The 27,032-nt window shown below is 52.2% G+C and overlaps 1 protein-coding gene across 2 annotated transcripts; it reads right to left on the minus strand.

Annotated features, from left to right (window-relative positions):
- Positions 1 to 8,277: 8,277 nt before the first annotated feature.
- On the minus strand, positions 8,278 to 17,824 carry VANGL2 (VANGL planar cell polarity protein 2). 2 transcript variants are annotated; one of them, XM_068966561.1, is made up of 7 exons: positions 17,754 to 17,824; positions 17,495 to 17,615; positions 15,013 to 15,620; positions 14,128 to 14,268; positions 13,495 to 13,623; positions 9,329 to 9,560; positions 8,278 to 8,538 (listed from the first exon to the last, which is right to left on the minus strand). In XM_068966561.1, exons 1-7 carry the CDS (start codon positions 17,822 to 17,824, stop codon positions 8,278 to 8,280), a joined length of 1,563 nt encoding a protein of 520 aa, XP_068822662.1. The 2 variants fall into 2 exon arrangements, with proteins under 2 accessions (XP_068822662.1, XP_068822661.1); XM_068966560.1 differs by having other exon boundaries at positions 17,489 to 17,615.
- Between the last annotated feature and the right edge of the window lie 9,208 nt (positions 17,825 to 27,032).

Consider the following 27,032-nt stretch of genomic DNA (forward strand, 5'->3'; position numbering starts at 1 on the left):
GAAGCTTATCTGGGCCTCTCCACACTTGGTAAAACTCTTGAATTTCCTCTGTTCTATTGATCATATTGGCAAAAATTTATGGTCAGATACTTTATATTGTAAACTGTTCCTTTAATTTCTATGGCCTCTAGTGATAAAGTCTAATCAGCTTGGCTCTTTTTAGGTCATTATAAATGTCTCGCTGGGTCAGTTATGTGGTCCATTGAATTCGTTTGCATAAACTCTACACATAAGACTATACCACAACATGTCATTTAAGAGACCCAAAAATGACAGATCATGTAGATGGTGCAGTTCTATAATATAAAAAACAATGAGTTTACCAAGCTATTTATTTTTTAAAAAAAATTAACTTTTATTTTTAAATTTTATTTATTTTCTTTTTGCCTGTGCTGGCTTTCTCTCTTTGCGACCAGTGGGGCTTGCTCTCTAGTTGTGATGCAAGAGCTTCTTGATGGGGTGACTTCTCTTCCTGTGAAGTACAAGCTCTGGAATACAAGGACTTCAGTAGTTGCCACGTGTAGGCTCAGTAGTTGTGGTGAGGGCTTAGTTGCCAGGCAGCATGTGGGATCTTCCTGGGCCCATGATCAAATCCGTGTCTCCTGCACCGGCAGGCAGATCCTGCCTGCCGCTGGGCCACCTGGGAAGCCCCGACCTTTCTTACTATATTCATGAAATTTAGATCTCAACAAATCTGCTGGACTATCTTACTGTCAAGACACTATCTTAGTGTCAAGTAAGGCATATTTGGGCCCCTGAAGCTGTCATAGAAACACAAAGCGTCTTTTAGGGTCTTGTTCTACAGAACAACAGCAACACCTAGCACTGTGGACTGAATTGTGTTCTCCCCAAAACTAATATATGTTGATACTCTGACTCCTAATGTGATGGTTTTGGAGTTGGGGCCTCTTAGAGTTAACTGGGTTCAGATGAGGTCTTGAGGGAAGAAGCCCCATCGTGAGATTATTCTCTGTATAAGAAGAGGAAGAGTCCAGACCTCACTACCACAGACCTATCTACCAAAGACCTCACCAGAATCTGACCACACGAGTACCTTGCTCACAGACTTTCAGCCTTAAGAACTGTGAGAAAATAAATTTCTGTTGTTTAAGCCATCCAGTCTAAGGTAATTCTGTGACAAACCGAGCTGACACTTGGGAGCTTGTTAGAACTGCTGAATTTTAGACCCTATCTCAGACTGATTGAATCAGAATCTGCATTTTTATTAAAACCTCAAGTGATTTTCATCCTTGCTACATGGCACAATTAAAGTTTGAGCAGCTCTATTTTCAGGACCTCCCTCAAGATAGACTAAAAATCATCTTAACATTTCAACTCCAGGAAGTAGGTTCTGGGGTGTCAAATTCTTCAATATTGTCCCAACCAGAAGTACCAAACCACAGACAGGTCTTTGCAAATGAAATCACCAGATCAGTTTTTCTTGCTTCTTTTTAAACTGGATTTCATCTTTGGGGTCAGAAGTAAAGTGTTAAGATGTAGGCAAACAGGCGGAAGACAAGTAGGTTTTCAACAACTGTTTTTTCAGCTTTATTGAAGTATAATTGACAAATAAAATGTCATATATTTAAAGTGGACAATGTGGCAATTTGACACATCTACTTTGTGAAATGATTATCACAATCGGGTTCACACCAATATGTGACATAGTTACCTTTCTTTTTTAAATGTGTGTGATGATGAAGCTTAAGATCTACTCTCTTCACAAGTTTCAAGTACACAACACACAGTCACCATGCCATACATTAGACTCCCAGAGCTTCTCTGTCTCATAACGGAGACAACATATCTTCCAACAACTCTACTGCAGTAAAAACTATTCTAGTCAACTCGCCCTAAAGTCACACATTCTTATGAAAATAAGAACAAGCATTAACAGGAACTTGAAAGGAATCAAAACTGTAACCAAGTTAAACCGCTGTGGACTCATGCAAATGTTCAACTGTCACCCTGCTAATGGGTCACCAGACCCTCCTCTTCCGTTCGCTGTATCAGATTTCCAAACTTCATGGAAACACCTGAGGAATCCACGCGAAATAGTACAGACTTTCTTCTGAATCACAAGTGCCTATATTATTTCTTTCATTGCTAGGTCTGTGTCTAGAACTAAGATGAGGCTTGGTTTTGCTTTGTTTTTAGTAGCCTTTATTTTTCCTCTTAGTTTTATTGAGATATAATTAACACACAGCACTGTATAAGTTTAAGGTATACACCATAATGAGTTGAATAACATGTATTGAGACATGATTACCACAATAAGTTTAGACATCCTTCATCTCATGTAGATAAAAGACCAGAAAAAGAGAAAACCCCCTTTTTTTTCCTTGTGATGAGAACTTTTAGGATCTACTCTCTAAGCAACTTTCAAGAATACCGCCCAGCAATACGAACCATTGTCACCATGTATTAATACATTCCCAGCACTTATTTATCTTTTAACAGAAGTTCATACCTTTTGGCCAGACTTTATTTTTCAGAGCAGTTTTAGGTTCATGGCAAGATTGAGCAGAAGTGCATAGAGCTCTCATATGTACCCTACTGCCACGTTATGTATTGCCTCCCCCATCAGAGTGGTTCATTTGTTACAAGTGATGAACCTACACTGACCTCCCAAAGTCAATAGGTTACACTAGGGGGTGTTTTGTTTTAACCATAGCTGTATTTTTTATTTGACTATTCTGGGTCTTCGTTGCTGGGTGCGGGGTTTGTCTAGTTGTGGCGATTGGGGGCTACTCTCCAGCTGAAGTGCAAGGAAAGCCTTCTAACTGCAGTGACTTCTCTTGTTGCAGAGCATGGGCTCGAGGGCACTCGATTCATATGGAAAACCACCTCTGAGCAGCTATGGAAAGGAGAAGTCCCAGGCAAGATCCTGACTACCCACCAAGGTGAGCTCCTAACTTCAGTGATAGATGCAGTACTTCCATTAAAAAAAGAATGTGTCTTTTCAGCTAAGTTACGAATACTCTTTGTTATATGACCAATAAGTGGGATTATCTGAAAGCACCTTTGCTTTCAGAAAACCCCAAGAGAAAATACAATTCCATAGATTAAATGTTGCAATCTGGCCTTAAATCTGTTAATTCCTAGGGCTGGCATTAGAGAAAGAGGTTCATGAGGTTAAGTAGACTCCTCCAGGGTCCACAAAGATGGATTCAGCAAAGCCAGGAACATATCCACTCTTACCAACTTTTAGTCCCAGGCTGGGAATGTCATAGTAAAAACAAGAATAATTTCAGAGGCATGGTAAGGTAGAAACTTGGTCACAGTAAGTCAAAAGCCGGCCTTGAGATGAAAACAGTACGTGAAATTAAAAGCCTAGTTACAGAAGGGACAGAGCCATGAGAACGGGGGGATATAGTTTCAAGGGAAGTTTTTAAAAATTTTTTTACATTTATTTTTGCTGTTTTGGCTGTGCTGGGTCTTTGTTGCTGCCCACGGGCTCTAGAGCACATGGGCTTCAGTAGGTGTGGCACAAAGGCTTAGTTGCATGTGGAATCTTTCCAGACCAGAGATCGAATCATGTCCCCTACATTGGCAGGATTCTTGACCACTGAACCACCAGTGAAGTCCAGAAATTTTTTTTAACTCATTCTCACATGAGACCTGACTGAAATTTTAAAGGGAGAAGTAAATATATGATCCTTTTTACATGTCCCTATTCCCTGGTGGTTCAGTGGTAAAGAATCTGCCTGCAACGTGGGAGATGCAGGAGATGGGGGTTCGATCCCTGGGTCAGGAAGATACCCTGGAGGAGGAAATGGCAACCCACTCCAGTATTCTTGCCTGGAAAATTCCATGGACACAAGAGCCAGGCGAGCTGCATGAGTCGCAGGAGTCCATGGGGTGGCACAAGAGTCAGACACAACTGAGTGAGCACACAGCACCCACGTTGTATCATTAGTTCTTCATAATTCATTATTCATTCAATACACTTTTTAATTGAACACCGACTGTACGTGAAGAACTGACACAGCTGCTAGGAATATGAACGAAGTCAAGTCCCTCCCCTCAAGAAAGTAGTGTTACTGGTGTTGGTTCTTAAACAAACTACTTACATTTCTTAAAGGTAGGCTCTCTGAGCTCCTTGGAAACCTGCTAGGGCTAACCTGTGCTCTGCTTGTGAACAGGCCACACAGTCTTGGGTTAGGTTATCTGGCTTGTCACCTCCCTGTAGCTCAGATCTTCCTCCAGGACAAGGACAAGACTCTGGTCTTTGCATTCTCAGAGCATGGCAAAGGATGGGGCAGGGGAGAAGAGGACAAAATCTAGTAGTAAATGGGTTAACTTCACACAGGGATGTTTACATTTGTTGGTTTATTTTTAACCTTAGAAAGAATTTTCTGTGCTAAGCATTTTGGCCAAAGTCACAGAGAAGCTTGGGTCTGGGCAGAGCTGAGAGAAAGCCCCTCATCTCTCAACAATAATTCCAGGGCTTGATTACAAGTACAGTGTCAACTGAACATTCCCATTTTTTAAATAAATGACTCCTGCTGGAATATTCTTTTGTACAGTACCTGAAAGATTAGAGAGATACTGGTAGAAATAAGGCAATCCTTAGAAACATGAGATACACTTCAGGACTGTGTCTTAGTAACATGTGAGGGGCCGTCACTGTTGAATGAAATCATCAACTGTTCTCTGAAATTCCCATGAATCTACCCAGAAAGGAATCTTTCCCTCCTCCTTATCTTGACAACCACCCCAGAGAACAGCTAAGTCTTCACGTTCCAAGTGTCTCTCTTCTCAGAATCAGAGTTCAGAATAAGCAGCTTGCTTTTTCATTCACCCTGAGAAGGGTGAAGCAGTGACAAGCTCACACTGCCCCCTCCTGGCCCACCCACTCCCTAGCAAGGAACATACATTCACTCCTTCCTGACCTTCTCAGGCTCTTTTCACTCCTGTTTAAAAAAAAAAAAAAAAAGAGAGAAGAGAAAAAAAACAACAGAATGCCCCCACAAAAGTCAAATGCCTTTATTTTATATATAAAAAAAAAAATTTTGTACAGTTTTAATTCCTATGTTTAAGAAAAAAAAAAAAAAATCCCTAAAATTGCCATAATGTTTAGATCCACTGCAAACTGTAAAAACAAGCTTTTTATATATTAAAAAAAAAAAGAATTTACATTTTACAACTTTCTACATGCATGCACAGGGTCTCAGCTCTGTAACCCAAAAAAAGGGGGGAAAAAAAAATCTAGATCCAACAGCGGAAAATTCTACATTTACAATCTCACTTGGAAGGAACTCAAAAAGCCCCCTTCCTTGCACACACAAAAGAACAAATCACAACAATCACACACCAGGACCAACTCCATCAGCAGATGCTGCCCCGTGGGGAAGGCAGAGGAAAGAGAAGACAGACTGACAGACACCACAGAGGGGCAAAGGGAGCTCATCCAGGCCCAGGAGAGAAGGAGAGAAGTTTCAACTCTGGGAAACAGCTGTTTCAGATGAGAAGGGATCCCAATGTCTCATCACAGGGATGGCAACAGGACTGAAGTGGGGAGGGGAAGTGAAAAGGAAAGGGCTGAGATGGGGGGGGGGTGCGGTGGGAAGGAAAAAGGAGAGGCGAGAGGGAAATAAACAAGAACAGAAATGGCACGAAGAGGAGCGTCAGAGACAGGGACCAATGGGGACAGCGGCAGAGTGGCGAGGTAGGTGCAGGACTGAGGCACAGCATCCTGGTGTGGAGGGGAGGACCACCGGCCTTCCCAGGTGTGAAAAGGAAGGCCTGGGCGGCGTGGCGGGGATGAGCTACGACGCCATGGGGCCGCAGGAAAGAGCACTGGAGAGATGCAGCCACAGCGTCCGCGATGACGGTATGTGGGGTGGGGGTGGCAATGGGTGGGCACACCCCCACGAGGGAAGGATGAGAAAATCCAGCCTGTGATGGGACAGACAAGAGTAGGGGACACTGGTCAGAGGGACCGAGGCAGCTACAAACCCAACCTCAGTTCACAGTATGGAGACAACGTCCTATACAGGAGAAGCAAAAGACAAACACAGCCATACACGTGACAGTTCATCCTGACATTTTAAAAAATAACAATAACAGTAATCAAAGAAGACAAAGATACCACAGTTCTGACGCAAAGGACCAAAACACTACCAGTCTCAGTCACAGCCCTTAGTGCTTAGAGAGAGTGTTGGGCGGGGGGGGGAGGGGGTGGGAGCGGGGAATGTCTTTTTGTTTTAGTTAAAAGGAATGAAAAAATCACAGTGATTAAAACACATGGCAGGTTCTTAAAATAAACACTCCCCCACCCCCTCATCTAGGGCAGCAACTATGATCACAAATACTTTCCCTCTCCCCACCCAACTCTTCCCCAAACCACACCACATCCCACTCCTGCCCACAACGGCAGTGACCCCAGTCACCATCCAGGCCCCGTTTTCCAGGATAGTGAGGTATTTAGAAATGTGACCCAGAAGGGATTCCTCTGAAACCACGTCTTTAAAGAGAAGAAAAAAAAATACCTTCCCAGGACCTCCAGGACAGGATGGGTATCACTCGGGCTTACCCTCAAACTCACAGCCCCAGCCCAAGGCTGCCTTCCAGGCCCTGCCCAAGTCAGCCGTGTAACCCACCCATGTGCAGACAAGGTAAGCACTGGCTGAAGAGCCCTTCTCGAGGAAGTGGTGTGTGGACAGATGTGCTTTTCCAGAAAGGACGGCAGGACAAACAATCCCCAGGCTCCATCATGCCCAGGGTTGCCAATACAGAGAGGAAGCCTCCCCGGTAAGAGATCAATGGGGGTCTTATCCCAGGGTGCCCTCTGCAAGGCAAGAACAAATGAGTTTTCCAGGGGAGAGATCGGCCTACAAAGGGGCATTGTGAGTTACTCTGAGGATGGGCTCAGGGGACTGCTCCAGCCGGGCCACGAGGACACTCCCCGACCTGGGTGCTGGCTGGAGGTATGCGAGTACTCCTTAGTTCTATTCCCCTTGGCTAAAACTACATCATTTAGGGATGTCTGATTTCAAGGCTCAGATTTACAGTGAAATTAAGTATTAGAAGGAAGGCCAGCAACTTTTGCTCAAAATGAGAGTAAACCTCTCAAGAATTCAAATTGGGTGCAAAAACTATGGAAGCTAAATGGGGTGAGGGGCTAAGTACCCAACAAAGGCAGCAATCTTGGTCCCTCGTCCCATTATAGAAGGAGACCAGAGCCCAGAAAACCAGGCAGAGAGGGAATGGGGCGGGGGAGGACCCTGGCCAGCCAAGGAGAAGAGACCCCTGAGGCAAAGAAGTGGACTTAAGGCAGGGGATGAGGAGGAGCTGCTGGCTACCCCCCCAAAAAGAGATGAGGCAATAGGTCTCTGGAGCTGAGAGAAGAGACAGCACAATGGGGGGCGGCTGGTGAAGAAAAGAAAAACGTTTGTCTGAGACCACTGGGGTGGGTCAGGGTCCAGCCAAGCCACTAAATCTGTACAGAAATCTACGTGGCACCCTTCGCCAGGAAGGGGGAGACCCACCCCAGCACGGTGGGAGTAAAGGTGTGGGCAGTTCAGAGGGTAGTGCTCAGCGATGTTCACGGGGCTCTCTCCCGACCTTCCCCAAGGGGCTGCCTAGGAAAGGCCCCGTGGAAGAAAGGTACTGGCCCCCAGGGCCCAGGAACTTCCCCTGCTCTGAATATGTGGATGGGGAAGAGGTTCAAAGAGCTGGAAGCAAACAACCCTGGTGGGGAGGCTCCAACTCGGGCTGTGTGGGAGGACACGGGGGGTCCCTGCTTAAGAATTCCGGGTTTGCTCAGGTGGGGTGAGCGAACGGGGGAGCAGGTCCATCTGCCACCAGGAGGCTGCGGGCAGCGCTGCTCAGGGGGTTTGGCACTATGGCTCTCTGGAGTCAGATCTGTGCCCCCGCAGCCCAGAGAAATCCTTTGGGGAACCACTGGAGAGAACTGCTATAAGAACCTGGGTTCAAGTGGGGCTCTGCCGGGCCCTTCCAGAAGAGACTGTTGGCAGGGAAAGGAGAGGGTGAGAGGCACTGATTCCTGCAGGGCCCGGAGTGACACAAAAGTGAGGGGTGGGAGGAGGGAGGGGGACGTCCCAGGCACTGTTGACAGCAGGATGGTCTCTCCAGGTTTGCATGGGGGTAGTAAGGATGGGGGCGGAGACAGGAGGGGGAGGGGGGTAATTCAAGTAAAAAACACTAGAGCAAGAGGAAGAAGGGCTGCGGGGGCGTGGCAGGGCCTGGGAGGCACGCCCCCACCGCCACCGCAGGGGCCCCCCACGCCTCCCAGTCCCCCTGCTCTTGCAGTCACACTGAGGTCTCGGACTGCAGCCTCATGACAAACTTGTGCGACTTGGGGTCCACAAATTCCTCGGAGAGTTTGAAGAATGGGACCTTCTTGGTGCTGACCACCAGGCTGAAGTCCTGGCGTTTCAAGAGGAAAACAATGCCATCCTTGAGCCCATTGGTTACCGGCTCCTCGCTCACAAGTGTCCACTGTTTGGCCAGCCAGCGTTCCTTGTGATACTGGATGGTTGGTCCAGCTGCCAGGTACCGCTCCAGGAAGGCCTGAGGAAGCGAGAGGGGACATCTCAGGAAATTTTCCCTCCCACCTACCCACCTCCCCTTTACCCCTCTGGGGGTAAAGCTTCCAAAGACCAACAAGATGTCCCAAGCTCACTCTATGCATACGATCTCAGAGTGTTAGAGCAGGAAAGGGCCTGAGATCATCTGCCTGGGACCCTGGTTTATCAGTGCAGGAGCAGGATCCCACAGAGGTGGTGTGGCTCAGCAGGGTCAGGTCTGGGACTGACTCTCCTGACCCCCACATCCCCTGCTCTTCCCAGGTACCTGCTATGACCCAGGAAAGCCCTCCCTTGTACTCCTTTCTCTCCGTCCTGCTCGAGTGGGTAGCACTCAGCCGAGCTGCACCAGCAGAAAGCTAGAGGCATCACAGTTGAAGTGCAACATCTGTAGTGACCTGTTCCCCAAAGATGGCTCAGGGGAGGCAATTCTAGGAAGCTGGCCACAGAACTGAACGGCGGAACTGGCTCAAAGAGAGCATGGAGCAAACCACGTCTGGTGGGATTTGGATCTGAAAATTCTGGAACCTCTACAGAGAGGAGAAATAGGTCTCAGTTATTCCCCCAAATGGTCGCCGAATTCCCTCTTCTCAGCACCTAAGAATGCTACCCCATTCAGAGATGGAGCAGGTGGAGTAGAGATGGGAGACTGTAAGGAGGTAGGGACAGGAGAGGGATGGAGGAAAGGGAAGGAAGCGAAAGAATCAGGGAGAGGAAGCAGAAGGGAAGGGCCAGAGTCGGGGAGAGAGAGAGGATGCTGGGGGCAGGGGGCCGACCTTGGGCGTCATGTCATGCGTGATGCAGAACTCAAGGTGCTGCAGGATGCTCTCCATGGTGTGGTAAGGCTGCTGCTTGGTCGTGCGCAGGTACTTCTGCATGGCGCGGGCCATGGATGCGAAGATGGCCTGGGCTGCCTCCCGGGGGTCCATCACCTCCCTGGGGTTCTTCTGCTCCTCTTCCTGCAGCCGCTTAATGTGGGTGAAGGCCTCCTCCACTGCCACCACAAGCCTAGGGGAGACAAGGGGTGCGGACCAGGCTCCCACCTCTCATCTTCCCCCCGACTTCAGCCCTCCAGCAGCCTGAGAGAGGTCAGGCCTTTGTGCTCTGCCTGAAGCTATAGGCTCTCATCTGGACTCAAGAACCAGGCTTTGGAGGCTGCGTTTGTGCATATGAGAATGCACGTGTATGGGTGGGAGGCAGAGGGTCTTCACCCCTCTAGAAGTAGGAAACAGCTGTAGAGCTCAGTGAGCCCAGCCCGGGACCCATAGAGGACAATCCAGTGTCAAAGAGAGAGACAACTATGGATCAAACCCTAGAAAAAGCCTTCTAAATGAGCCCCCCTGAACTGCACTTCAGTGAGTGAAACATTATTACATATAACTACATCAAAATCACACATGTCTATTCAACCGTGATAGCATGAGCAACATTAACTAACACCTGGGGTGGGCAAAGGTAAGGCAAAAAAATGTGCTACAAATCAAGAAGGAAAAGGTAAGAACACAATAGAAAATGGGCAAAGAAGTGAACAAATAATTCATAAGAGACCTGAAAGGCTGGAAAAAGATGACGCTGTTACTAGACAGTACCAAGAAAATTAAATGTTAATAGGATACTATTTATTCATCAAAATGGAAAAAAATTAGGCAAATGTGTGTGTGTATGTGTGTGTGTGTTAGTCACTTAGTTGTGTCCGACTCTTTGTGACCCCATGGACTGTAGCCTGCCAGGCTCCTCCGTAGGCAAATGACTATCATCCAAACACTGGTCAGGATGTTGAAAGTATTCTCTGAGTGCTAGACAGCAATAAGATGCAACAAACCAGATATACAGACAGAGTCAGTCTCAAAAATATGTTTGTAAGATGGAAGCCGGAGAAAGAAGCCCATTTACATTAAAAGTATAGAGACGTGCAAACAAACACCAGTACTGGGGAAACCCAGGAACCTGGGGCTTCAAGTAGCTTAGGATAGGGCTCTGGGCCAAGGACACACGCGGATCTGGGTAATTCTGCCGTATCTCTGTTTATTCTTTGGCCTCCCTGAGGGGCTCAATAAAGTTCCTTTAGAAAAGATCCCTTTGTCTTAGGTGAACCAAGGGGAAAAGTTTTCTCTTGGCTACAACCAAGGTAATGGGGAAGGAAAGGGTCCCCTATGGTAGCAGCAGCCCAGGAGGTCCAGAGATCATGGTCAAGGCAGAAGGCAGAGGAGGCAGGGAACTTTTCCAGCTTCCTTCCCACGGCAACTGGAGACTTGCTGCAATGTCACAGAAATGGGGCTGCTAATCTTCATCTACTGCAGCCTCGTGTAAAAACAGGACCAGATGCTGGAGAAAAGGGAACCCTCCTGCACTACTGGTGGGAATGTAGAGTGATATAGCCACTACAGAGAACTGTATGGAGATTCCTTTAAAAATTAGAAATAAAACTACCATATGATCCAACAACCCCACTACTGGGTGAATACCCTGAGAAAAACTGTAATTCAAAAAGATATATGCACCCCACTGTTCACAGTATACACTAGTAGATACAATAACTAGGACATGGAAGCCACCTATTTGTCCATCAACAGAGATAAAGATAGGGTATGTATGTGTGTGTGTGTGTGTGTGTGTGTGTGTGTGTGTATATACATATATGGAATATTACTCGGCCATAAAAAAGAATGAATTTGAGTCAGTTCTAGTGAGGTAGATAAACCTAGAGCCTGTTATACAGAGTGAAGTAAGTCAGAAAGAGAAAAACAAATAAAGTATATTAATGTATATATATCGAATCTAGAAAACGGTATTGATGAGTCTATTTGCATGGAAGGAATGACGATGCAGATATAGAGAATAACTTATGGACACACTGGAGAGAGGAAAGAGTGGGACGAACTGACATATACACACTGCCATGCATAAAACAGATAGCTGGCGAGAAAGTGCTCTATAACCCAGGAAAGCCAGCCTGGAGCTCCCTGACAACTTAGAGGGCGGGCTAGCGGGAGAGGAGGGAGGCGATATATGCACGATTATAGCTGATCTCTGCCACTCTATGCACCTTCTGGCAGAAATGAAAAATCACTTTATGGCAGAAAGTGAAGAGGAACTAAAGAGCCTCTCGATGAAGGTGAAAAAGGAGAGTGAAAAAGCTGGCTTAAAATTCAACATTCAAAAAAGTAAGATCATGGCATCCGGTCCCATCACTTCATGGGGAAACAATGAAAACAGTGACAGATTTTATTTTCTTGGGCTCCAAAATCATTGCAGATGGTAACTGCAGCCATGAAACTAAAGGACACTTGCTCCTTGGAAGAAAAGCTACGACCAACTTCAGTTCAGTTCAGTTCAGTCACTCAGTCGTGTCTGACTCTTTGCAACCCCATGAACCACAGCATGCCAGGCCTCCCTGTCCATCACCAACTCCCAGAGTCCACCCAAACCCATGTCCGTATGACCAACTTAGACAGCATATTAAAAAGCAGAAACATTACCTTCGCCAACTAAGGTCCATATAAATCAAAGCTATGGTTTTTCCAGTAGTCATGTATGGATGTGAGAGTTGAGCTATAAAGCTGAGCACTGAAGAATTGATGCTTCTCAACTGCGGTGTCAGAGAAGACTCTTGAAAGTCCCTCAAGGAGATCACACCAGTCAATTGTAAAGGAAATCAGTCCTGAATATTCACTGGAAGGACTGATGCTGAAGCTGAAACTCCAGTACACCTGAAAATCCAATACTTTGGCCACCTGACTCCTTGGAAAAGACCCTGATGCTGGGAAAGATTGAAGGCAGGAGGAGAAGCAGATGACAGAGGATGAGATGGTTGGACGGCATCACCGACTCGATGGACATGAGTTTGAGCAAGCTCTGGGAGTTGGTGATGGACAGGGAAGCCTGGTGTGCTGCAGTCCATGGGGTCGCAAAGAGTCGGACACGACTGACAGACTGAACTGATGGCTGATTTGCACTGTTGTACAGCAGACACCAACACAATTTATAAAGCAATTTTCCTCCAATTAAAAGAAAACTTTTTAAGAAACTAAAAAAAAAAAAAAGGAACAGGGTCAGGGCTCCCCTCCTCCTTCAAAGCCTGGAGGTCACGTGTGAGGAAGGGCAGAGTCCCAAGACCCTCCGTTCCTCCCCTGTAGAAATACCAACAGGTGAAGGGCCCTGGCAAGCAGTCGACACCAAGAAAGAATCTTCAGGCATGAACAGCACTCACATAACAATGTGAACAGGGAAAAAGGAAGCATGAGGACAGTGTTTAAGAATTTACCAAGATATGGGCACTAGAGCCTCATTTTTTGCAGGGAAAATGTACCATCTGCTGAGCATGCCTCCAAGATCTACTGGAAGGAGGACTGGTCCAGCCTCAGCCCCTGCCACTGCCAGGGAGGCTCACGGGCTTTAACGGTCCCTGCCCCACGGTGCAGGCAGAACTCAAAGGCCCCATCCACCCCCACCAGATCCCAGTCCCCTGGTTATCCAATAATCTTGGTATGTTTTGCAGAGGTAATGAACGTGTCAAGTTGGCTGACTTTAAAATAAGGAGGTTACCCTGCAGGTAGTCTTCATCACGAGCCCTTTGAAGTGGAGTTCTCTCCAGCTGGTGGCAGAAGTCAGAGACCTGGTCTTGCTGGCCTCAAGGAAAACTGCCTATGGGTCCAGGTGACCAGGAATTGATTCTGCCAGCAACCAGTGAGCTTGGAAGGGGACCCAGGCTAAAACTAGATTTGTTCTCGCTTTCAGCTCACCTGTGCCTGACTCTCAGGACTGCAAGACAGTAAGTGTGAGCTGTTTCACAGCACCCAGTTCATGGTGACTTATTAAGGCAGCACCAGAAAACGAACGCACACATCCCATCCACATCACCATCGGTTGCAGAAGCCAGGTGGCGCTCCTCTCCCCAGCCTCCCAGCAGCCCCACACAGCCCCACTCCTCCCCGAGACCCACCTGGCCCTCCGCTTGCGCACCCTCCGCTCATGCTCGGCCTCCTCGTAGTAGTACTCGTTGTGGCTGTTGTCCCGCCTGCGGGCCGCCGCTGCGATCACAGCTCGGGACTGACCCGTGGAGTTGTTGGTACTGTTTTCTGTGCAGAAGCAGGAGAGAGAGAGGTTGGTCCCTTCAGAGCGCCGCCTTGATTCCCACTCCAGGAAGTCTGGGGCCAGCCCCCCGACATGTCCAGAGGAAGCCATGTCCACCCCCCAGGAACACCTCCCTTTCCCAGCCCTCCTGGCCACGACGTCTGGGCGAGGCCCACAGGAAGGCCTCAAGGAGGGCGCCAGAGGGCAGGAGTCCCCCACGGGCTCCTCCCCAGTGCGGGAGGGTCGGGCCTCCGAGAGCGAGGGCTGAAGGGCAGACACAGCGGAGCCAGAGGAAGGGGACGCACGGTAGCATAAAGGGAAAGAGAGCAGAATCAGCAGCTAAAACCAGCCACCTGGTGTGGAGGGAGAGGACAGAACGGGAGGGGCTGGGACACAGTCTGAGGAAGGAGAAAGCACGGGAAGAAGGGTGAAAGAGAAGCGGGAGGCAGGAACTTGGGAGTCCTGCTTGGGAGGAGACCAGGAGGCCAAGGAGCAGGGCCGCTCACCCTCTCCGAGGGAATACACCTTGAAGCCAGACACTTTCTTGGCCAGGACGGACTTGGGCAGGTTGAGGAGGGCAGGGTTGTAGACAGGGAAGTCATGGTAATACTTCTCCAGGATCCACACTGCCACACGCTGGATGCTGCGGGGGAGACGGCAGGACGGGCAGGCAGAGAAGACAGACAAGGGGCGCGGGGGAGGGACACAGCAGGGCGGGTCAGCAGGGCAGGCAGGACAGAGGGCAGGGACAAGCTGCTTCCAGGAAGCCTGGCTCGGGGACTGCGGTCTACTCACCAGAGCCCTAAGCCTTCCCCAGGGCTGGGCCTGCTACTCCTTCCCTGCTGTGCTGAAGCCCAGGGGAGCAAGGGCACCGGGCCCGGATCCCCAGCCAGGGGTCACCTCCTCCCCTCCAGCATTCCCCTGAAGATTCCCTGCAGGACTAATGATAATCTGGGTGGCCGGGGCGGGGGGGGGCACCCTGCCCACAAGTCTGGGGGGCCGAAGAATCTTCCTCCTTATCTTTTCCCTGGGGGGCCCTTCCTCTTGCCAGCTCATCTGAGTCCTCTCAAGAGGCTGCACCTCCAAGAGCTAGAAACGCGGTGATTCCAAAGAATCACACCTATCTCCTCTTTGGTCCATCCCTCTGTAAGATCCCCAATCTCTGTTCATCTATTCACTCCCAGCTCCTAACTCCCACCCTATCTGCTCCAGGACCCCTCAAGCAGCAAACACTATCGAAAACCTTGAATGTGCAGAGCACACAACTGCCCACCCAGTCCTCCGAGCGCACCACCTCCGGCCCCGCCATCACACCCCGCCGCCCTGTGCCCTGCAGCCCCCTCCGCCCCCGCCCCAGGCCGGGCTGCCTGTCCCCACGCGCTTGCACCTGAGATGGCCCACGTTGTAGAAGCGGCTGGCCCCGTCGGTGGAGCGCACGACCTTGAGCGTGAACTGCGGCTGCAGCTGGCGCAGCTCCAGCAGGACCACGGCCAGGTAGTGCACAAAGAGCAGGGCGTCCACCAGCGACACGGCAAACTGCACCACGCCCTGGTAGCTGCGCTCGCGGGCGTCCAGAATGCGGACACCATAGAAGAGCCAGTAGGACACGACGAGCAGGAAGACGAGCACCATGAGCAGGGCGCGCAGCACGAAGACGCGGGGCAGAGCGGCCTTGGGCCGGCGGAAGAACAGGGCCCAGCTGCCCAGCAGCAGGATGAGCAGCTTGAAGGCCACGGAGATGAAGAGGCCTTCGCAGGCCGTCCCGCACGGCTCCAGCTCCTCCCGCCACAGCAGTGGCGGCAGCAGCAGGAAAGCCAGAGGCGTGAGGAAAGAGAGCAGGGCCAGCGTAGCCCCCGCCGCGACACCCAGGTGCCGGGAGCAGTCCAGCGGGACGCTGTCTTCCATGTCCTTGGCGATGCGCGTGAGGTCATCGTGGGAGATGCTGTGCTCCGAGGTGCCCGTTACCACTGTGGTCGTCTCCCCCCAGTTGTCGTCCTACAGCCGGAGCGGTCGGAGCGGCCGTGGTGATGGGGAAGAAGAGGAGGAGGAGGAGGCAGGGACACGGAGAAGAGGCGAGTGGGAAGAAGACAGCAAAGCAGGGAGAGGAGAAAAGAGGGAAATCAACACACACGCAGCCGTCCAAGTATTTACTGAGCTCCACTGTCAGAGGAGCCTGGCGGACTACGGTCCACGGAGTCACACAGAGTCGGACCCAACTGGGAGACTAACACTTTCCCTGCATGCCCGAGTCTGGCCCCCGCAGGGATGGCACATCTGAGACCGGGGCCCTCGGAGAGCTTCATGCCATCAGCCAACCAGGAAAAACCTGCACATGCACCCTCATAACAGAGGGTCCAAGAGAGATGCCCAGGAGCTGCTCAGAGCGTGGGATCTGGGGTCAGACTCTCCAGGCGAAGCAGGCAGGCTCGAGCAACCCACTTGCAAGGCCAGGGTGAACCATGCTGTGCTGTGCTAAGGTGCTTCAGCCGTGTCCAGCTCTTTGCGACCCTATGGACTGTAGCCCATCAGGCTCCTCTGTCCATGGGGTTCTCCAGGCAAGATTACTAGAATGGGTTGCCATGCCCTCCTTCAGGGAATCTTCCCAACCTAGGGATCAAACCTGAGTCTCTTACATCTCCTGCATTGGCAGGTGGGTTCTTCACCGCTAGCACTACCTGGGAAGCCCAAGGCCAGGTAGGTAGGCAGTAGGTACCTGTCCTCGGAGTACGGAGGGCCACTCGAGGATCTGGTTAAGGGAGTGAGCTGACCAAGGCGGCATGGGGGAGAGGAGAGGACACCGAGAAGGGATGGGGAGGTGAGAGACTAGCGCAGGGCATGCGAGACACGGTGCAGACTCAGGGCCACTCTGGGTCGCTGGTCTGCCTGGCTGACTCTTCTGGCCCATCTGAATGCCCACCACATGGGCATTTCCCAAGGAAAGGGGAGTCTGAACGGAAGGCAGAAAGTGGAGGCACTGCCTGTCTCAGCTCAGGAAACCCATGAGTAACCACAACCACTATACCTACACGTGTGCTCCAAGTTTCAAGAGCCTGGGCACACTCCCCAACAGAAGAGCTGATCAGGCTCACTTCAAGAACTCAGGAGGCCAGGTCTCTGGGAGAAGATGGGATTGGGAAAGAGGGAGAAAGATCATTTCCCTTAGGTACTGATCTGCTTCCAAGCCCCAGGAATCCCCAGAGTCTCATGCCTCATGAGATCTCCAGCTCCGTAAGATGCTCCTAAGAAGGAGGAATGATACATGGACCACCTCAATCATCCCAAATCCTGCCTCTTCCCTCTTCTAGCACTGGGTGCTGCCTCCTGCCCTCCCTGCCAGGGCCACACAGAGGGCCAGAGAGGCCAGAGCAGGAGCAACCAGCCGAAAACCCCCTCCCATCTCCCCAAGTTCACTTCCTCCCCTTTCTCCATCAACTCCTCCCTCTGACCAGCGGGTGCTATTCTACAGTCAGACACCAGAGGGCACCAGAGTGCCCAGGGGAAACGGGGCTGCCACACCTCCAGCCCCCACCCACCACCGTCCTCCCACTCCACACTCCCAGCCCCTAACTGGCTGGCATGAGCCCAGAGAAGAGGCAATTCCCATTACACAGCCCAGGTCACATGGGCCATAAAAGATGAAGGAGGCTGCTGCTTCCAAAGGGATCTCTGAATTCTACCAAGATTCTACAGAATTCTACTAAGATGAGGTCCTACCTTGGAACCCTTAACAGGGGTATGACCCAAAATGCCCTCCTTTCTCTGTCGAAAGAGGCCAGGTTTCCAGTCCCTTCCCCTTTTGGATGGACCTCCAGCTTCTCCAGAGATCCGAGTGGAAACACCTGGTCCAGACCTCAGCCCCTGACGCTCACCCGCTCATCCCCTCTCGTGGACTCATTGTCCAGCAGGGGCTCCCCTGGAGCCTGGATCGTCACCGACTTGTCCCCCCGGCTCCCGTCTCGGCTCTTAGAGCGGTGTCGGTCCCGGCGGTCCCTGCAGCAGAAGGCCAGGGGAACGGGCACGGAAGGTCAAGGGGAGGACCCGTGCTTCTCAGCGGCCAGCTTCAGCCCGCCGGCCCTGTGGTGCTCCCACCCCGCGCCCCCACCTGCGTCAGCTCTCATGCACACCCACCTGTGCTTGCGGGAGCTGCGGGAGTGGCCAGACTTGTAGGAATAGCCCGAGTACTGGGACTCGGTGTCCATGGCGTCCGAACGCCGCGCCTTGTAGCGCTCCAGGGCCACAGGCTGGGGCCTTCTGGGGGGCCCCCCTGCCACCTCCTTCAGCACCGGCTTCTTCAGGCCAAGGGGCACCTTCAGGAAATCAACCGTCACCCTGAGGGACTCTATTTTGCTGGACAGGTGGGCTTGTCTCAGAGAAAATCAAGCGGCGCTCCTGAGGAAAGGAAGCAGCTGGTTGGGGTGGGGCTGGAGCTCTCTGTGGGGTCAGAGCAGAGAGGGAGGCCGTGCCCAGGAAGCAGCCGCAGGAAGCTCAGGGGAGCCTCGCTCCCACCTGAGAATGTCCCCCCCAGGCTCCTGCTCTGTCCAGTGGGCCCAGTTCCTCCCCCCCTGCCTCCTAGAAAGAGCAGCCCCAGACTGTGCCCCCGGGGTGGGGGAAGATGACAGCAAAGTCCTCCCAGAATGACCCAACTCTGGACCCCCTGCAGGCGAGAGCTGGGCAGCACTTTCCTATTCTCAGCCAGGAACACTGGAGAACGTGGGTTCTGGCCAGGCCAACTGGCTGGCCCGGTGTAGACCGCAGCAGGAGGCAGCTAGCTTCAGTCCAGAGGCTACCCCAGGCCTCTCATCTCCTCCCATTCTTAATGCCTGAGTGCCCACAGGGGGCTGCCTACGGCTGCTTCTCTTGGCGTTGTCTCCCCGGCATGTATGTCAAACATACCCACAGTTACTGTGAGGTTAAGCTGGCTGCTCCCCTTAAGGCTGTGTGTGTGTGTGTGTCTGTGTGTGTCTGTAAGTGGCCTGACTTGTGTGCGTGCACAAATGTGCTCACATGGCCAGGGTGAAGAATGTAAACTACAGATCACATGGTGAGGGGCAGGCGGGGAAGGTAAGCAGAAACCATTCTCTAAAAACCTGACATCCTGAACCAGGCAATGTCAAGAGCTTCTCTGACCACTGTGGACCTAGGGGCAGTGTCTTTCTTCCACACTTTCACCTTCTGGTTCAGCAGAGGAGAGGACCTCTCCGTCTCCCGTCCTCCCTAACTCTCACCCAACCCTGTTTACCACCTCACAACCCAGCCCCAACCCCTTCACAAAAGCCCCCTTCACTCCCAGCACCCAAAGGTACATCCCTGGGCACTGAACAGTTATTCCCCACCTTTGCTCACTGAGTCGTCACCTCTTGCTTAGGCCCCATCAGGAAACCATATCCCCTGCCAAGTCCTGAGCACAGTGGGGAAGAAACCCCAGATTCACAGCCCAGCAGGGTTGGTGTATGTAAACAGGTGCATAGAAACAACTAACTACATCAGAGATGAAAGGAGAAGGACAAGGACAGTATGACAGACAAGTCTGGGGAGCAGGGCTCCTTTAAACTGAGTGGTTCTGGAAAATCTGAGAAAACAACAACTAAGCCTGAAGGAGCACAGGGGCTAAGCAGGTAGAGTGGAGGAGAAAGCCTGCAGAGCAGACAGCCACCCACAGGAAGGCCAAAGGCGGCCGAGAGTTGGGTGGCCCAGTGGAGCCAACTGGGTATGAGGGGGGGAGAGGCAATGGAAGGTGACGCTGAAGAGGTGGCCAGGGGTCGGGGCATTGCAAACCCCAGGGGTGAGGGAAAGAGTGCGCGCATACTAAGTTGCTCAGTCATGTCAGACTCTTTTCGACCCCATGGACCACAGTCCAGCAGGCTCCTCTGTCCAGGGAAGTCTCCAGGCAAGAATGCTGGAGTGGGTTGCCATGCCCTTCTCCAGGGCATCTTCCCGATCCAGGGATCGAACTCGCGTCTCCTGTGACTCCTGCACTGCAGGCGGATCCTTCACTGCTGAGCCACTGGGGAAGCCCCAGGTTGCAGGAAGAGCTAGGTTAATTCAGTGGGAAGCCTGGGAAGGGTTTTAGGTCTCCAGACAGAGACTGGAAAGAAGGGAAGGCAGAAGCAGGGAGACAAGGAAGGAGGTGACTGCAGTGATGGGGCAGAGCAGCACACGAGGTGTGAAATGGTCACATTCGTGACATATGCTGGGCAAGACCAGCAGGACTTAACTGGACTGGCTGAGGGAGAGGGGAGCACCAAGATCTCTGGCCTGAGTGTGAGAGGAGGTGGCAGTGCCATTTCAGGTGGGAAGGCTGGGGAGGAATTGGTGAGTTTGGTTTCCGGCATGCTGAGTTCATGCCTGTGAGACAGGCAGTTAAACAGGCAGCTGAGTGTCAGAGGAGCTAGACTCAGAAAAGAGTCTGAGCTGGAGGTATGGATGGTGTGCAAGGTCAAGGGAACGAATGAGATCACCCAGTGAGAGGGTTAAATAGGGGGTCCCTTTGAACCCCAACATGTAAACACGTCCGAGGACACAGAACAGGCAAAGGGGCTGAGGCCATGAGGCCAGAGGAGCAAGGAGACCCGAAGAGCGGGCTCTTGTGCAGCCAAGAATTACTGTTCCAAGGTGGGAATAAAATCAGCCAAGCCAAGTGCTACCACGAGGTCGATTCTGCTAAGAACTAAAATGAATTTGCCTTATGTAGCTGTTAACTTTTCTCCAACCAAACTGAACCATCAGTGACTTGAGAATAAGAACCATGATTGGTACGGACTTGCAGCCTCCACCTCTCCATCGGCACGCAGCTAGGAACTGACACCGCCTGACTCTCGGGGAAACTGCAAACACTGAGGGGGATGAAATAAATGCTACCTCCATTCATTCATCTTCCTCACAGAGGTATGTGGAGACACTCCATGGCCTGGTGACGTTTGTCCGTAGCCCCACATCAAGACAAGTATACGACACAGACACCCTCAGGCAACGGAGACGACGTCTTCACCCACCCACCCTAAACCCTTCTAGAGACCTTCGCCACAAACAAGGCCCTATTCACCTTCTTACCTGCAACTTATGTTGGACTCCTCTACCCCATCTCCCAAGAACCCATTCCCTGATATAGTTCAGACACATCGCCTGTATCTCTCCTGCTGTGGTTCAGCCCATTCTTTCTGGTCTTCCTCCTACAAACTCAATTTCACCAGGAGGTTCAAAGAGAACACGTGGGTGACAGGGTGAGGGAAGTGGAAAAATTAAGAGGAAAAGGACTGCCATGGCCTCGAGTCTAGACAGAGACACAATAACCCAGACTCTCTGAATTCTCACATCTGCCAGAGGAGTCAACAGCAAAAAGAGCCTGGGATTTGCCCCCCGAGTATCTGAGTTTAAAACCTAACTCTCCCACTGAGGAGCTGTGTGTTCATGCGCAAGTTACTTAACTTTGCTGTTCCTGGCAGCCTGGTAGGCTCATTGGTAAAACAGGGGAAATGATCTTTTACATCAACACCTCATGGGGTTGTTGTTAAGTATACTGGGGATAAAATAAGTACTTTAACAAACTGCTCAGCAAGTAATAAGTTAAGCAATTAATACAATCTGACTTCACGGTCACTCCTGCTCCAATCCCCAGACACTTCCTCTGAGACTTGGGAAAAAGGTGGTATAAATAAATCTTGCTGCTTGTACAACTAAAGTCACACACACAAACACTCACACATACACAGCAGATCAGAACCACCACTTCAAACACAGCCAGGAGGGAAGCTGATGCCATTGTGCTTCCCCTACAGATAAATTTCAAACCAGACAGGGTGCCAGTCCCCTCCCAACCCTTTGTTCTAAACTGTTCCAGCCTAGAGCTCCCTACCTTCCTCCCAGCTGCTGATTAAAGGCCCAACATAAACCTGGCTCCCCTGGCCTGCTTCTCCCCCTCCTACCAACCCAACTCAAGGTATTCAGAAAGCACCCAAACATGCTGCTCCCTCCCCTTCCAAACAGACAGGCCAAAACGAACCCAGTTTCTGAGACCTTTGCCTGCTGTCTCATGGAGCACCCCAGGAATCTAACCCAAGCACTGGAGAGGCTACGGGGAGGGACTTAGGTTGAGAAACAAGAAGGGCAGAAGTTCCCCTTGTTTAATCGGACCCAGGAGTCAGGGGTTTGGAGGGTCTCCCAGGTGGGCAGCATTCCCAGGGAAGAGGGTGGGGGAGGGGATCACTGGATGGGATCAACAAGTGGAAATATGGGAGGCAGGACGGACCCGGACTGGGAGGGAAGTCCGGACTTCGTCCAGGGCAGGGAGGGCCCTGGTTTAAAGGGTGGGAGGCTGTAAAAGGGAATATGTTCCACTGCTTTTCACCATGCCCCCAACCCCACCTCAGACACAAAAACACAGTGACTCGGCCCCCTGCTCAGGCCAACCATGGATTATCTGGGGTTAAAAACAGGCCAGAGAGGAGTGAGGGAAGGAAGAGAAAGTCTGTCACAAAAAGGAGACCCTTCTCCCCTCCAAAGGCCTTTCAGAAATAAAATTAATGGAATGTGTCTCAGTATCATCCCATGAGGACTGGGGTGAGGACCGGGGGGAGAAATGTGGGGGCTTTTGTCCCTGCTGCCCAGCTTCTCCCACATTGATCACCATGGCAACCAAAGCCCCCCGTTGCCTAGGTGATGGCAGCCAGGTCCTGGAACCCATACCCAGCATCCAAAGCGAGAGAGGTTATGGAGGTGGGGGGGTAGGGACAGAGCGGGAGAGAATGGGGTTTCTCCTCTGGCGGCCCCAGCTTTTGTATAAGCTCTGGGATCAGGTTTCTTCAGGAAACAATCAGCGGCCTTTGGAAAAAATACACTCAGAACCTGGCAACAGGCAGAGGGAGTAAGGCCCTGGGTAGACTGGGAGGCATGGGAGGGCTTGGTGTTGGCCAAAAGGCAGACCAAGACTAGACCCATCCCCACTGCCCCACTCGGAGGAGCAGCCTAGGTGGGTGGGACCTTGGACACAGACTCGGCAGCCTCTGGCCAGGCGCGGGCTGAGGACCAGAAGGCGGGCGGCTCTGGCCACCACCTCTCCCCACTGCTCTAGGCCACCACACCACTGGTCCCAGCTCCTTTCAGGAGTGGGGAAAGAAGGCAGTGATGACGACCCGACCCGGACGGGGCTGGGGAAAGCAGTGGGGGCAGGGCAACCAGGCGGAGAAGGGTGGGGAGGGACAGAACAGATACGCACCCGGAAGACAGGCCGGGGAGCTCCAGACCAGTGCTGCCACGGAAGGCCCTCGCAGAGGAGTCCAGAATGAACTTCCAGCTGCAGCGGGCAAGAGGAAGAGGAAGAGGACAGGAGGCCAAAAGTTCTCCTCTGACAGGGGCAGCACTCTGGTCGGACCATCTTTTAAACAAATGGCCTTCCTCTCCTCAGCCCAGGACAGGGGAAGGGTGGTCCTGCCTGGATGCAAGGAAATGGACGTGATCACCCCTTCAGACCCCTCCTGCAGAGTTGTCTGTGGACCCTTGCCCACGAAAGGTCTCTGGCTCCTGCAGCCTTCAAAAAGACTGAATCGCTGTGCTGCACATCTAACACTAACAAACACAGCAGTGCAGATCAACTATACTTCAATTTTTTTTAAGTGTCTGTTTTTAAGAACCTACGTCTTACTGCATGTACCGTGCACCCGTCTCCCCACTAAAACCCATGGGAGGTGTGGCCATGTTGGCCCCCAGCCTCATGGCTCCCTAAGCGTCCCCCACCACAGCCTCAGTGTCCAAGGATATCAATGTGAGTTCCACCCAAAATGCTGGATGCCCACCCTCCAGAAGGCCCGCCTCCCAGCCCGGTATCCAAGGAGCTAGATGTCTGTCCACAGAGACGGAGCCCCTTGCCAAGACATCAGCTAGTAGGAGGCAGGGCAGTTTCCAAGTCACAGCTGACTGTCCAGCTTGGTCCTCCCCTTGCCACATCGCTCCGAGTCTCACGGGCATGCTCAATCCAGGCCGCCCTCTCAGACACTGGTGGACACAGGAGGTGTCTGGTGTTGGGATTGGGGGAGGCAGCCCCTAACACTCTCACACGGAGGAGAGGGAGGTGCCAGGGCCTCTGACCGCGCCCGCATCATTCCCCATGCTCACCCTAACCACCACAGGAGGAACAGTGGGCTGACCCACGCAACTCTTGGTAGACTCCAGCACTAACGCAGAAGAGGCCCTCCAAGGTGCGACCCCAAGCTTCACAGATGAAAAGGTAGGGCCCAGAGAAAAAAGGGCACTCACTCCTGGTACTGCATCTGAGGCAGCCCTTTCTGGCCTCTTTGTTAGAAAGACCTCACTGACACTGTGACTCGGACGTGCTCCTCTCAGAGTGAGACCAGGTCCCTCCCTGGCACTCCTTCCAGACTCCGGTTCTTGAAATAGCCAAGACTAGAAGATGGCCAGGACAGGAGAGAATTCACTGGCTTCTGCCTGTCCCTTCTTCTCTCTAGTGACATGGAGACAGAGACTGGACAGGCCTCAGCTTGTTGAGACAGTTGAGACTGAAGAGCCCCTTGCCCTAAAGAGGTAGTTCCCTTGCCCACCCAGCAACCACTCCTGCCTGAGGATCTCCACGTTTCCTGGTCATTCCCATGTAGCTGTGCACCGGGGACAAGCCCTCCATCCCAGAAGGCCCATGCTGGGTTCTCTCTACCACAAAAACAGCTGAGACACAGAGTGGGCCAGGACCAGCCCCAAGCCCTAGACCACAAGGGGGTTTCGCCCCCAGCCCTCATTCCTGTACCCTGAAAAAAACAGTGTCCTTAAGTGACAATACCGTCCAGGGGGCCAGAGAGAACAGTTGGATCTCAGTGGGCCGAAGGGTAAGAAAGAGCTGGACCCAAGAGTCCAAAAGCTGGCACTGAGCCCTGCCCCCGCCCTATAAACCCGGCACTCTCCCAGGGCAGCCCCAGACATGAGCTCACCATCCTGAGAGCCCTAGGGCAGGGGGCAGGATCCCTCTCCTCCCTGGGCTGAGTAGCAGGGAAAGGCCCATGCTTGGGTCACCCAGACAGCCCATGCGGCTGTTCACCACCAGACCCTGGTGCAAGGAGCCTGCCGGGGAGGGCGGCGGGGGAGCCTCAGACTGGGCTCCTGGCCAGGATACCTGAGCTGGCGTTCTAGCTGAAAGGAGCTGGTGGAGCCAGAGGCAGGCCTTTCTCCATCTATTTCCCTCACTTCCCTCTATCTAAAGCAAGGGGGAGGCTGAGTACCCTCCAAGTCCACAAACACACTTGAACACAGATACACGCACGTGCACCCCCACACTCATATTCCCCCTCGGAAACCTGGAATGGCTCCTGACTGCCCCACCCAGCTCCACCCGCCCTGGCCAGGCAGGTTCTGTAGAGACCTGCTCCGCTTTCTCGCCAGCACCCCCACCCCCACCCCACCGCTCAAAGCCCTGCTCCCAACGCACTGCACACAAGTACACGCATGTTGCACACACACCGCAGCGGTCCATTCCCTGACTCCCCCAGACCCATTCCCAGTCCCTCTGGAAGGGAACCCTGGGTGGGAGGATACAGCATGGGGCAGAAAGGGTGAGTAATCCCTTTGGCATCTCTCCCAGGGGTAGGCCAGAAGGGAGTCGGATGCTGAGCTGTTGAGAAGGGAAGCAGGGCTTCCAGGCGGCTGGATCCTCTGTTTAATTCTCACCCATGAGCAGCCCCCTAATTCCCACCCACCAGGATCTGGACTTCTTCCTCCCTCAGCTGGAGCAAAGGCCCAACCCCTGCATGCCCACCAGGTAAGCTGTGGAAGAGTCAGGCAGGAAAGCGGGCCCCATGAGTTGTCCTCAGGGCCAGGAGAAGGTGGACCATGGGGGGCAGACAAGTTGGGTTGACCCAGAGGCCACACCTCGCCCTCTTCTCAGCCTGCTCTCTGAGGTGGGCCCCAACCGTCCCTGACCCTGAGACCTACAAAGCCTGCTCACCCAGCCGCCGCCTCGGGGTGGAGTCAGGGGGAGTAGAAAGCAGTTTCTCAGGATGAGAAGTCAGCCACCTTAGATCTGCATGTGGATGGGAAGAGCTGTGACGTGGGGACATGGGCAACAAAGGCCGGTTTGTGTGGCAGAAGCAGTAAGGTGCAAGACGCAGTGTGACTAGGGGCAGGGGTGGCAGACCCGGGTCTCCCCATTCTGAAAACCTTTTCCTCCTGCTTCATTCCAGGGCCTCTGGCCTGGTAAATCACCCGGTTCTTATCTAGGAAAACCGCGCCAGCTGAAAGGCCCAAGCACCAACCAACCTCCTCCATCTTGACAAATCCACAACCTGAGGTTTTCACTCTTTTGGAGGGGCCTCAACATGCCCCAACCCTTGTATCTGCCACCCCAATCCTGGAGGAAAGCCAGTGACAAAATAAGTGCTTCTGTTCATACTCGGTTGCTTTTTAAGTCACTGCAGTCACACCTCCTCGGGCTCAGCACCTGCTTCTGCGCACCCCCACTCCTTAAAAGGCCAGAGCCCCTCCCCAGACTCCCTACACAGACACACCTTCTCTTCTAGCCAGAGTGGGGGAGCCAGGAACTCTCTGGTGAAACTCTCTGGCATCTGAGGGATACTGTTAGGGGGTTGCTAGAAAACTCTCCAGGGAGAGCCAGGCCCTTCCAAACAAAACAAGACTCCATGGGTCACGGTGCTGGAGCCCCCATGTGCAAAGTGACCCAGCAGAGAGGAAGACGCCAGCCCCCGAGAATGTTCTGTCCAGGCGGCAGGCCTGCCCCAGGCTGTGCCAGCAAGCTGTTCCACCCAGGAGACCCCCATTCTTCCAGCAGACTGACACCCTCTCTAAGGACAGACTTCTTTTACATCTCAGGCTGACACCTGGACTCATGTCTGCTTTTCAGGAGACAGGGAAACTATTCAAGTTCAAGAATAAAGGCAATAATGAGCAAGCCTGAACAAACGAAACAAAAGGATGGAGAGGTGGAAAGAGCGCTTTGGGAAATGGAAGAGAAATGACATCAGACAGACCTGGCACAGCCTCTGAGGAGCTACATAATCTTAGATGAGCCCCTGGCCCTCTCTAAACCTACTTTCTCATCTGCTAAATAAACCTCAGTTTTCTCACCTGCAAAATGGAGATAATGGTGACAACCTCAGAAGGTGGAGGATTCAACGAAATAATGTATACAGAATACCACAGACTCAAGCACATAATAGATGCTCAATAAAATGTTAGTTTCCCACCTCTTTCTCCAACAGAGGGTGAGCAGCCAGTTCCTTTCACTCACTCCCTGTTCCCAAAACCTCACTGTGAGAAGTAAGACCCCACCCAAAATAAGACGGAACCAGCACTTTGGCTACCGTGTTGGCCTCAGCCCCTATGTGATGGCCGCTCTCTAACCTAGACCACACCCAGGTCTGAGAGAGCAGCCGAAACCCCTCATCCCACTCTCTG

The sequence above is a fragment of the Capricornis sumatraensis genome, chromosome 2 (genome assembly GCF_032405125.1).
Source record: "Capricornis sumatraensis isolate serow.1 chromosome 2, serow.2, whole genome shotgun sequence".
In the NCBI taxonomy this organism is placed as follows: Eukaryota; Metazoa; Chordata; class Mammalia; order Artiodactyla; family Bovidae; genus Capricornis; species Capricornis sumatraensis.